General features: G+C 39.8%; 1 protein-coding gene across 1 annotated transcript in view; it reads left to right on the plus strand.

Moving 5' to 3' along the window:
• Nucleotides 1-2515, plus strand: part of AR (androgen receptor) — a 274049-nt gene extending 271534 nt beyond the window's left edge. The window contains exon 8 of the mRNA XM_083159122.1: nucleotides 921-2515. Coding sequence (XP_083015248.1) covers nucleotides 921-1076 — 156 coding nt within the window. The 3' untranslated portion in view covers nucleotides 1077-2515. The remainder of the gene's footprint in view (nucleotides 1-920) is intronic.
• The last annotated feature ends 10928 nt before the right edge of the window (nucleotides 2516-13443 follow it).

Genomic DNA, 13443 nt, shown 5'->3' on the forward strand with positions numbered 1-13443 from the left:
GTAGCCGGATCAGGTGTGCTGCAAGAACTCAGAAGCTCGGAGGCGTTTAAAGGGACTCACGCAAACACTCTCCTAGCTTACTGAGAGTTGGCATCTAGAGGAGGTTGCGCAAGCCCCCGGAAGAGTCAGTGGGCCCCGGGAGAACTGTGTAGACTGCGGGTAGTAGGAGCCGAATGCGCTGTACTGTTATACGGCTCAGCAGTCAGCACACTGACTAGGCAGGGACACATGGGAGGTTGTGTGTATTCAGCAGGACAGCAGAGGGGAAAGGGGATAGGTGGGTGTCGAGAAGGCTCAGGATAAAGCCCGTCGGCACAATCCATGATGACTGGGTGCAGGGGGAGCAGCGGACCTCATAGCAGCTGCACCCCCTGCACCCTCAGTAGTTACGCCACTGAATACAATCTATATTCTTTCTAAATGCTGTTGATTTTGTTGTGCTTACAGTGTATATGTTTTGAATTTTCTTTATAATGTCGAAATAATGTCGATTATTTAGATTTTTGTGTTTCACTATGTCAAGACTTACTGACCTTTCTTGTTGTTTTGTCCACACATTTGGATTGTCATTTCTATCCTTTTTCAATAAAAATGATCCAGTTGTTTTTTTTTTTACAAATGCCTCGGTGGGTTGAAAAGAAAATCTAGTGGATTAATAAATGCAGTGAACCTGTGACCATGTGAATACGTGAACCTTTCACAAATTGTTAAAACGCTATATTGACGGGCATTACCAAGCCTATCTGGTGAATAGCCAAGGGCATTAAAGCCTGAGGCTTCTTCCATTTTTTCACCTGAGGTAATTCATTGTGGGTAATTGGTTCATGGCCTTGAGTATGGTGTATGGTGTATTTCCCCTTTCTGTATATGCTTCAGCATGATACCTGTTAATACTATACATATCTTTGTATTTTCTTTAGATTGCCCGTGAGCTGCACCAGTTTACATTTGACCTGTTTGTGAAGGCACAGATGGTCAGCGTGGATTTCCCTGAAATGATGTCTGAAATAATTTCCGTCCAGGTCCCCAAGATCCTGTCTGGTAGAGTCAAGCCCCTCTACTTCCACAGTTCATAAGAGGCTCCTGTGGGCCATTTCCCTTACCCCTGCAGTGTGCCTTAAGGGTCACCGTGTACAGATATGCAAAATGGACTCCACCTCCAGCCTTCACCATGACATGCCAGAAAGGCATGACCACTACATCTGTCGTCATGAGAGCAACATTCTACGTGTGTTCTACAGTATGTCACTGACCCACGGATCACAAGGACAAATCTGAGTATCAGTTACAGACTACACATGTTGTTTCTCTTTTGGAGTATAAATTGTTAACTTTGGAGGAAATTTGAGAATCATGAATGTATTTCAGTGCATATGAATATCTATTTGTCATATATGGCAGTTTATACGTCAGTATATATACAGAGTAATAGGCAGTGCAGCAGAATGGCAGAATTCCTATTTTTTTATATACAAAACTCTACACTAAAAGCACTTATTCTCCTGGCTTCAAACCCTGGGCAAAATGGCAAGGCCTACTTTAACCTTGCCCATTTCCTTTGATAGATTCAATGGTGATTATGTGCTCCGCTTTCCAGCCAGGAGACGTCGGGGCTACATCACAAGCCAAAGGGGTGATTGAGTACTTCAGGCTGCATTGAAACAACACTCTGATACATGACCCTCTGATTGAGAACCACAGCTGTACTTATAGTTCTGCCTGATGGTGAAGGGGATAAGGAGAGGGGAAGTATTCCGATGATACACATAACTGCTTTAGGAATAAAATCTGCACCATTTCAGTTTCAGCCGCTGTGACAGAGAATGGTTAAACGCACAGGTTCTTCTCAAATTTACTAGACTCTGAAGGCCGAGACAGAAAGGTCAACATTTTACTTGCTCCTCCTGCAGGACAAAGGGATATATTTTATTTTTTTTCAGTATATTAGCTTTATCCTATCTTTCAGTACATATATAGCTCCTAAAATGTATATTTCGGAATAATTAATCACACGATTTAGATATACATCACATCTAAATGACTATTCCACTTGCAGTAATAGATTTATAGAAGCATTTTAAACCAAAGTATGCAGTTACCTTTCTCTTCCATGTCATCTTCTCGCAGATTCTGGTAACAATGCTCTCAGCCACTAGAGCAGTTTCCCATACAAAAACATTTGCCACTTACTGTACATATCCCTAGACACACAAGCCTGTATTTACTGAGGAACCAGTTATGTGGTTACCATCCTAAATATCACATATTTATATTCCAATCAATGGGCATGGCAACAGTTACATAAACAGTAAGCCCCAACATGCCACACAATCATTCATCAAAAATCCTATATTTATTTGATAAAAAATAAAATAGATATATTCAATAACAAAATGTAATTTATAGTAAAGTTGCTATTTAATTACAGCTATATACATTTGGATCTCTTGTTGGTCACAGGACACCTGGGGTGAGACTTTATAGGATGAGAGATGCAGAAAGTGAGAGATTTGATAAGAAATCTCCAGTTTTTTAAAGCGGCAATCATTTACACTGCAAAATCAAACTGGTTTTGCAGTGTAATTGATTGCTGCTTTAAAAAACTGGAGATTTCTTATCAAATCTCTCACTTTCTGCATCTCTCATCCTATTAACCCCCCCCCCGGACACATTTTCTCACTGCTGTGTCACTACACAAGGCTTTGTGTAGCGTTCACAAATATAGGTAGAAAACTTCAAACACACATATCCATGCGCTGTACACTATACACTATTTAATAAATGAATGACAAAACAGTACAAACAGTATTATTTCATGGGATGAGCAATCTTTTTTGTTCAATATCAGACATCTGATGTTATTAAATGTATTTTAATCTATTTGAACCCATTAAAGGATAAATAATGAATGAGACATTAGCGTGTGAAAGAACCATAAAGTATAACTTGTACAGTATGGTTCTGATGTTGCATCTGCATTGGGCAGTACAAGACCAGGATATTGCATTCTTAAGATGCTATGCTAACAATCTGCACAGACAATTCAATTAGGGCTGATGTCCATTCTCCCCCCAGCTATTTCCTTTTAAAATGTTTACTTGCTCCTCATAGAGGGTGCAGGAATACCCTCTATGAGGAGGCAGCCCCTACCTGGCACAGAGCCTCTCATCATTTTCTCAGAATATGGCAACTGTGGCTTCTAAGGAAACTGCAGCCATATGCTGAAACATGCCCAAGATACTCCCAAAGGTCACCGTCCAGTCTCCACCCTCAAATGCCCATGGATCACAGAGGCTGGGTGTCAGATGCAAAAGCATACACCATCCCACACATTAGTTTATGCCTGTGCAGTAAGGGTTTTCCAGTCGTTTTACAAATGCACAGCAGTAAATAGTCACTAAACCATCGGCACTGTACACATGCCTGGGTTCAGCCCAATGCTAAATAAATGACTGAAGGTCATAACTTCTCCACTTTATCTCCCAGGCTTGATAGAGCGCCCCCTATTTGTGTAACTCATCATTTTAGCACCAGTGCTCACATGCAGGATATGAAAATTAACCAAAGTATTGATTCAGTTTGATCCATCCTCGTCTTTCCTATTAGCAGCAATACTTCTCCACTGCTAATAGGTTAATCCTTTTAGCCCCAATGCCCGTGTCCTTTTCCTCCTATACCCACTGAGGCACACAAAGGATAATCCCTGATAAGCAGCTACGGGGACCCACGATGGAATTGGGGATTTATCACTATAAAAATGGCCGCTAATTGATTACGCGATAAAGACCATTGGTCATTACTCACTATATCTGACCGTTTTTATCAGCATGCGGCTAATAGGATATTGCCTAGAATTGTATTCGGTCTTGACACAGATGATTCTAGCCTGGCCAAAACCAAAAATACACTGTAACCAGCTACGAAACAAAGCTGCGAGTCCAAAGTCTAAGACTATGCATCCACGTTTTATATACAATAAGGGCATACTGTAAGCTGCTGTTAATTATTGCACATTTAACAGATGTGCCTTCATTTCCAGCTGTTTCATTGCATATATATATCTCAACTTTTTTACTTATAACAAATAAAGAGACATTGTAGCTAAAGAATATATTGGAATAAAAATTCTTCAAATATATATTTAACCATTTCCAAACTTAACAAATAATATATTTTATATTTGTAAAATATAATATTTCTATTCAATAGATGGATAACCATTTATATTTTTACCTGTGTTGGTAATGTTGTTGGACTTAAGGATGGCATCAAATGCCACCAAAAATGCCAAACGCACTAAATTATGACCCCTTTCCATTTTGCACTATGATAATCTCTTAGTAGGCATTTCCCAGCACTTTGAGCCAAATAAAACGATACTACCTATTTTTGTAATGCAGAGTTTTGCTATAAGCAGCAAACTGGATGATAGAGCAGTTTCATTTATTTTAACCCCTTTAAACATGTACTTAGAAAATCCCAACGGATGCTGTATACATGGGATTTACTTTCTTGGGAAAGGGTTGACCTGCTCTAATTTCCAGTAGTGGTTGCCTTGGATGACATTTTGCAGAGAGAGAGAGAGTAGAATTCCACAGCAGACACAACAGTTACTGTTCAGTATGGACAGATAAGAGACATGCAGTCTCACCGAGACAAGTGATGTGTCTGTGGTTACTGTAAGCTATTCCTTAATCATAGCTCGTCATAGGTCAATCAGATGGGCTGATGATTGCCAGTATACGGTGCTGTGTGTCACAGTCCAAAAGAAACTGGTGCATTTGTGAGCTGTTTCTTTGCTAAAGGTTGATCAATCCATATTGCAATGCACAGTATCTGTAAGGTTACTTTTACTTATTGGCATTTGCGTGCTAGCAGTTCTGAGCTACATTACCTCAGATTATATGGATGACTGCTTTTTAAACCTACCAAAGATTATTTAATGGGATTCAAAGAACAAGCCCGAATCCCAGAAATTAATGATTTTTTCTTTTTATTTCTTTTTTAACATTTTTGGACTTTTGCTATTTAATAAGCAACCTGAGGTTACTTTGACATCTGTACCAATGCCATTAACTGTGCAGTACACTGGAAGGCACATGAGACAGTGCTCTGGGTCAGCTGTCTTGTATAAAAACTTGCAAAACAAAAAGGGCATTCAGCGTATCGACAGCCAACCCGTCCGCACATCCACATGTCACTCTGACCAGTGTAATTAAGTCAAGGCAAGGATACTCTTTGTTGCATGCAATAAAAATCACATACGGAAAAAAAACATGTGCACATGAAATAACTTCCATGACTGAGCCTATTCTGAATAATATAATGACATATACGACATTTTTATATATATATATATATATATATATATATATATATATATACACATACCTCCCAACTTGTGAACCCACTGATTAGGGGGCATGACCTATGTAAACTGGGACGTGCCCTATGCAAATGAGGGCACCGTCTGGCCATGCCCCCATTTTTCGTCCTCTGTGCCACTGAATAGACGCTGTGCGCATCTATTCCCTTCAGGCTGGGTGAACTCCCAACTGCCCCCCCCCCCTGCCTCAGGTCACTGCTGGCCGTGGGCGGGGGGCTGGACCATCCCCCAAAAAACTAGATGGTCACACGAAAAAGGGGACAGTTGGGTGGTATGTATATATATATATATATATATATATATATATATATATTATACATACATACATACATACGTACACACACATAGGAATAGGGTGATTTCATGAAAACATTTAAGCTTGCAGGCCATTTCTCTGCAAGTCCTACTCTATCACACTGAACTCTGCCGACTGCAATCACATAAGTTAAACTAAATATCTGCTAAAGTACCTGGTTTGCAGCTCACCTGCTAAGTAACTTTGGGTTTTTACTGGTGAGACAGTCACCAACACAGTTCCTGCATTACCACTAAGGGAGCAGCTGACGCTATATCTATAAATAAATAAGCATGGGTGCATGAGAAGGCTCTGATTACAAAACAATTCATTATTTAAATCTTGACCCAAATGTACACACACACACACACAGAGATATATACATTTTCAAAAACACAGTTGAAATTAAAATAACCAAAATGTTGCCAGGACATACAACTGTAACGGATACTGTATGCAGCAGATATGCATAAATATGCAAAATGACAGTCACCTGTATACAGTACCTATTGAGGTGCTACCAGTGGCTTCACAGATCCAAGCCACTAAATACTAATAGACACAGGTGGTAGCAAATACTGTACTTAGATAATCAACTGTGATTGCGCAGAATGGCCATTGGAATTGAGATGCCGGTGCCATATTCTGAGCATACGGGATCTGTATGCTATCGTAGGCTGGAAATGGTTGCAACGACCAGCCAGTCTGCTCCTAACTGTCATAAAACCCAGTCTGTAACATAGCAGTTGGGGGCTGGTTGCTTATTCACTTTATCACTTTTTGGAGTTTGATACATCTGGCCCCTTCTGTAAATCCGTTCTTTAGTCATTCTTTTAGAAAGGAAATCTGAATATCATCTTCTGGCGTGCCTGCAGTGCGGGCTGATCTGAAGATATCATCAGGGACACAATACTTCTGCATGTGATATCGGGGAAACATCTGAAAAAATAGCTCCCAATGTTTTTCGCGGGTAATTGGAAATCTCCCGTGTACAATACAGTCCCTCTGATTCTTCATATATAAAAATTCTATAACATATGCTCATTCTATGTGCTTTATAAGCTAATATTTAGGCAAAGAAAATGTTTAAAATTAAAAAACAATAGTAGTAATAATAGATAATCATCATCATTATCGCTTCTTAGTTATACAGGTGCACCTTGAACCAAGAACTCTCTCCACCTGTTAAATTGATTATCATGCATCCCATCACTTGGAGGAGGAGTTTCCGGTATTCCCATCCTCTTGTCCTCTTTTATTTGCACTCTGAGGCATCTGTACAATTAACAAGTACTGCAAAAAAAATGACATATAACTACGTTCCATAAGATTGTAATGATAAAGCATTGTATTGTTGCAAAGTCTGATGAGGCTGCATCCGTGTGATGTGTTTGAGAACATCAGAAGCAAAGAGTCCCTGGGATTTATTTTAAAATATTGGCAACTTTTAAGCCTATGAACCATTGTGAAAAATGTGTATTGTTTGCTTATTCTTAAACGAAGATATCTCTATGATGTGCCCTGTTTCTTTACACGATGAAAGAACCCCTAAACTATGTTGCTTGTAATGTCTTTTAAATGAAATTTGTCTATAACACGTTGTACAGGTATATAATCATTAGTAGATATAGCTTTACTTAAGTGGATTTATTTTCTAGCTAAGCACACATTACATTACATTACATTACACCAAATGAGAGTTTTACTGGGTCACTCTGACCTACAACTCTTTGGTGGTTTAACTACCTGGAAATACCTTTCCCAAACATTAACCTAATATTTATCAAGTAACTTGTAAATATCATATGGTATTATGGGCACTGATTGTCTGCCCAGCTGCAAACACATAATGATAGAATATACCTGCCTCCAACAATGCTTTTATGATGGCCCACTGGCATCACAGTCTGCCACCTCCATGACAGGATTATTACCGCAGTGTATTAATGAAACTATCCAAGACTTGCAAAGGGAAAAATAAAACCACTTTTTTTTTTTTATAAATGAGTCTGTGCACTTGTTTTCCAGCACCTCCTCACAAAGAGGCCTGGCTGGGTAACATGAAGCATGTGGAGGTTCCGTCATTTCACCTGAGTTAGTGGTCGAAGCTTTGGGTTCAGCAGATGGCATCTGCCCAGGTCAAAATAATGCGCTGTTAGCCATAGTCTTTTACTTCAGCTTAGCTTAGCTTAGCTCACAGTGCCAAATTACCACCAAAGGTGTGTGTGTGTGTGTATATATATATATATATATATATATATATACACACACACATACACAGATTTGTTATGCTATATGTTATATATATATATATTTTTTCTTGTCCACAAGATGTCAGCAGGCACTTATTATGTATCACCTACGTGCTGCTGGCCTCTTGTCTGAGAGCTGTATCTCACCTATTCCTTATAGCCAGCTCTGAGAGATTTCTTATGACTGAGGATTTATTTACATGATTGCACGATACCTACCTGTGTTACATAGTATACTTAGCTTTTTAACTACCTGGCATTATACCCCACGCATTTTTGGGGGGTCTTTTCAAACTACCTATTGCAGCTGAGATGCTTAGTACTGCAACAAAGCAGAGGTACAATACCCAATTGTCAGGTAACCTAATTCCTGTAGTAACTAGTTGGATTTGCACTACAGTAAGGATTAAGTTCTGTACACAAAGTATGGGCATTGAGCTTGATTCTTATAAAAGGTCACCGAAACAGAGCAGTGCCTTAACTCAGCTGCTAGCGGAGTCCTTTGGCCGTTGGAGACTTACTGACTGCAGACTGAACAAGCGTCAAGCATGACTCTACCTGTTGCATTGTATTTGTAACTTTTGCAGATGTTACAACAGCCATTACAAAGCTATTATTGTAAGGATTATGTGTTGTAATGCTTTTTACCTGATCCCCAGGGAGTAAGGACTGACAGATCTGGTGCTCCAGATGCCAGTTGCCACAAGGCCTTTCCTTCTATACACATTTCTGCTGCTGAGATTTGTAGTTCCCTCTGGCAGTAATAGGTTTTAAACAATTCTTAGCACTGTTAGTAAATATAGGTCCTGGGGAATATTTGGCTGCTTTATCTTCTAATAATTCTTAGGCGAAAAGAAGCAAAAATATCAGTTTGTATTCATTTTTAAAATGCTATTGCTGTCATTTTTTAAAAATATGTATATGAATTTTATGTGTATGTGCAAACATATATGGATTGTTATATCTCAGTGTCTTGTAGAAACAAAACTGCATCTTTTCTTTCTATGATTTGGCTGAACTTATAAAGTTGAATGTGATTTCTGTTCTGGTCTGGAGATGTTTTTTACATTTACATTGTGACTCAGGGGACACTTAACCTGCCGGGGATTTGAGATTGATTCTGTGTGGTCAGGGTGACCTACCTTTTCTCAGAAAAGCAATTAGATTGTGAATATACATGGTAAAAAGTGTGGGAGGAGGCCCTATATACTGTACATATCACAGATAGCAGATATCTTCACTTAGAAAACTACCAAGGCTGTAGACTATATTTACTTACACCCAGAGGAAATTTACTTTTTCATGGTAAATAAAAATAATTCAAATTATTATTGAATTAATCCTGGATGCACCCCTGACACAATGACTGGTCTGTCCTTGTAACCAATACACTAGGTTCCCTGACTCCACAGGAAACGTCATTTATTTATGGCTGAGTAGTTTTCTGACAGCGGTGGATAATTACATAGTGATGACAGAGTTGGGAGTTTAGAAAATTTTGGTCATAGTAGTTTATTATCATTAAAAAAAATAAAAAATAAAACGGCCCCAAGCATGGCAAGTGGAATGCTACACTGACTGGGGGCCCATGTCAGCAGTTTTCAACATTGACACAAAAAATGTTGTGCCCTTATATTAAGGCTGAATCGAACAAACTGAATTCTCCCATAGGGAACTTCTGAAATGAGGGCATGGTGTTTTTAACCCCTTCCTGACAGAGCTAGTTTTTGCGTTCCTGACAGAGCCATTTTTTTCAAATCTGACATGTCTCACTTAAGTGGGGATAACTTTTTTTTGCTTTTACTTATCCCAGTGATTTTGAGATTGTTTTTTCGTGACACATTGTACTTCAAATTAGTGGTAAATTTGGGTCGATACAGTCTGTGTTTTTTTGTGAAAAATACCAAAATGTCGTGAAAAAATGGAAAATTTAGCGATTTGCAAAATGTTAAATTTTCTGCTTGTGAGACAAATAATCTTACCACTCAAAATAGTTAATAACTAACATAGACCATATGTCTACTTTATGTTTCCATCATTATTTCAACTTCCTTTTAATTTTTTTGGACACTAGGAGGCTTACAATATGAATAGCAAATTCTCAAATTTTCAAGAAAATTTCAAACACTGATTTTTTTAGGGACCAGTTCAGTTCTGATGTGACTTTGAGGGACTTGTATGTGAGACACCCCCATAAATGATGACATTTCAAAAACTGCACCCCTCACAGTATTCAAAACAGCATTTTGGAAGTTTGTTAACCCTTTAGGTGTTTCACAGGAATTAAAACAAAGTGTAGGTGAAATTTCAAAATTTCATTTTTTTTGCAGATTTGCAATTTTAATACATTTTTCTAAGGAACACAGTACATTTTACTAGAGAAATGTGACTAAAAATTGATTCCCCCAAATCTTTTGTTTTCATAAATATCCTATATGTGGCCCTAGTGTGCACGTTGACCAAACCACAGGCTTCATAATAGAAGGAGCACCTACTTGATTTTGGAGCCTCCTTTTTATGAGATTATTTTTTAGGCACCATGTAGGTTTCTAGGCACCATAAGATGCTAAAATTTAGGAACCCCCCCACAAGTGACCCCATTTTGCAAACTACACCCCTCAGGGAATTCATCTAGGGGTATAGTGTACATTTCAAACCCCCAGGGGTTTCACCAATTGTGGTCCAACTGGGCAGTGAAAATGAAAAATTAAATTTTTTACACAAAAATGCAGTTCTGGCTCAATATTTTTCATTTTCACAAGGAATGAAGGAGACAAAGCCCCCCAAAATCTGTGCCCCAATTTCTACCGAGTACGGCAATGCCTCACATGTGACCAAAAAATACCAGTTGGGTGCATGGCAGGACTCAGAAGGGAAGGAGTGATTTTTGGATTTTGCAGCTCAGATTCTGGTGGAATTTTGGTGGGTGCTATGTCGCATTAGCAAGACCCCCCAAGCACCAATACAGTGGAACCCCCCCACAAGTGACCCCATTTTGCAAACTACACCCCTCAGGGAATTCATCTAGGGGTATAGTGTACATTTTAAACCCCCAGGGGTTTCACCAATTTTGATACAAGTGGGCAGTGAAAATGAAAAATTACATTTTTTTACACAAAAATGCAGTTCTGGCTCAAAATTTTTCATTTTCAGAAGGTATGAAGGAGAAAAAGCACCCCAAAATCTGTGCCCCAATTTCTCCCGAGTACGGCAATGCCTCACATGTGACCAAAAAGTACCAGTTGGGTGCATGGCAGGACTCAGAAGGGAAGGAGTGATTTTTGGATTTTGCAGCACAGATTTTGGTGGAATGAATGGTGGGTGCTATGTTGCACCAATACAGTGGAACCCCCCCACAAGTCACCCCATTTTGCAAACTACACCCCTCAGGGAATTCATCTAGGGGTATAGTGTACATTTCAAACCCCCAGGGGTTTCACCAATTTTGATACAAGTGGGCAGTGAACATGAAAAATTACATTTTTTTACACAAAAATGCAGTTCTGGCTCAATATTTTTCATTTTCACAAGGAATGAAGGAGAAAAAGCACCCCAAAATCTGTGCCCCAATTTCTCCCGAGTACGGCAATGCCTCACATGTGACCAAAAAATACCAGTTGGGTGCATGACAGGACTCAGAAGGGAAGGAGTGATTTTTGGATTTTGCAGCTCAGATTCTGGTGGAATTTTGGTGGGTGCTATGTCGCATTAGCAAGACCCCCCAAGCACCAATACAGTGGAACCCCCCCACAAGTGACCCCATTTTGCAAACTACACCCCTCAGGGAATTCATCTAGGGGTATAGTGTACATTTTAAACCCCCAGGGGTTTCACCAATTTTGATACAAGTGGGCAGTGAAAATGAAAAATTACATTTTTTTACACAAAAATGCAGTTCTGGCTCAAAATTTTTCATTTTCAGAAGGTATGAAGGAGAAAAAGCACCCCAAAATCTGTGCCCCAATTTCTCCCGAGTACGGCAATGCCTCACATGTGACCAAAAAGTACCAGTTGGGTGCATGGCAGGACTCAGAAGGGAAGGAGTGATTTTTGGATTTTGCAGCACAGATTTTGGTGGAATGAATGGTGGGTGCTATGTTGCACCAATACAGTGGAACCCCCCCACAAGTCACCCCATTTTGCAAACTACACCCCTCAGGGAATTCATCTAGGGGTATAGTGTACATTTCAAACCCCCAGGGGTTTCACCAATTTTGATACAAGTGGGCAGTGAACATGAAAAATTACATTTTTTTACACAAAAATGCAGTTCTGGCTCAATATTTTTCATTTTCACAAGGAATGAAGGAGAAAAAGCACCCCAAAATCTGTGCCCCAATTTCTCCCGAGTACGGCAATGCCTCACATGTGACCAAAAAGTACCAGTTGGGTGCATGGCAGGACTCAGAAGGGAAGGAGTGATTTTTGGATTTTGCAGCACAGATTTTGGTGGAATGAATGGTGGGTGCTATGTTGCACCAATACAGTGGAACCCCCCACAAGTGACCCCATTTTGCAAACTACACCCCTCAGGGAATTCATCTAGGGGTATAGTGTACATTTCAAACCCCCAGGGGTTTCACCAATTTTGATACAAGTGGGCAGTGAACATGAAAAATTACATTTTTTTACACAAAAATGCAGTTCTGGCTCAATATTTTTCATTTTCACAAGGAATGAAGGAGAAAAAGCACCCCAAAATCTGTGCCCCAATTTCTCCCGAGTACGGCAATGCCTCACATGTGACCAAAAAATACCAGTTGGGTGCATGGCAGGACTCAGAAGGGAAGGAGTGATTTTTGGATTTTGCAGCTCAGATTCTGGTGGTATTTTGGTGGGTGCTATGTCGCATTAGCAAGACCCCCCAAGCACCAATACAGTGGAACCCCCCCACAAGTGACCCCATTTTGCAAACTACACCCCTCAGGGAATTCATCTAGGGGTATAGTGTACATTTCAAACCCCCAGGGGTTTCACCAATTTTGATACAAGTGGGCAGTGAACATGAAAAATTACATTTTTTTACACAAAAATTCAGTTCTGGCTCAAAATTTTTCATTTTCACAAGGAATGAAGGAGAAAAAGCACCCCAAAATCTGTGCCCCAATTTCTCCCGAGTACGGCAATGCCTCACATGTGACCAAAAAATACCAGTTGGGTGCATGGCAGGACTCAGAAGGGAAGGAGTGATTTTTGGATTTTACAGCTCAGATTCTGGTGGAATTTTGGTGGGTGCTATGTCGCATTAGCAAGACCCCCCAAGCACCAATACAGTGGAACCCCCCCACAAGTGACCCCATTTTGCAAACTACACCCCTCAGGGAATTCATCTAGGGGTATAGTGTACATTTCAAACCCCCAGGGGTTTCACCAATTTTGATACAAGTGGGCAGTGAACATGAAAAATTACATTTTTTTACACAAAAATGCAGTTCTGGCTCAAAATTTTTCATTTTCAGAAGGTATGAAGGAGACAAAGCACCCCAAAATCTGTGCCCCAATTTCTCCCG

The sequence above is a fragment of the Crinia signifera genome, chromosome 9, assembly GCF_055691185.1.
Source record: "Crinia signifera chromosome 9, ASM5569118v1, whole genome shotgun sequence".
Taxonomy (NCBI): domain Eukaryota; kingdom Metazoa; phylum Chordata; class Amphibia; order Anura; family Myobatrachidae; genus Crinia; species Crinia signifera.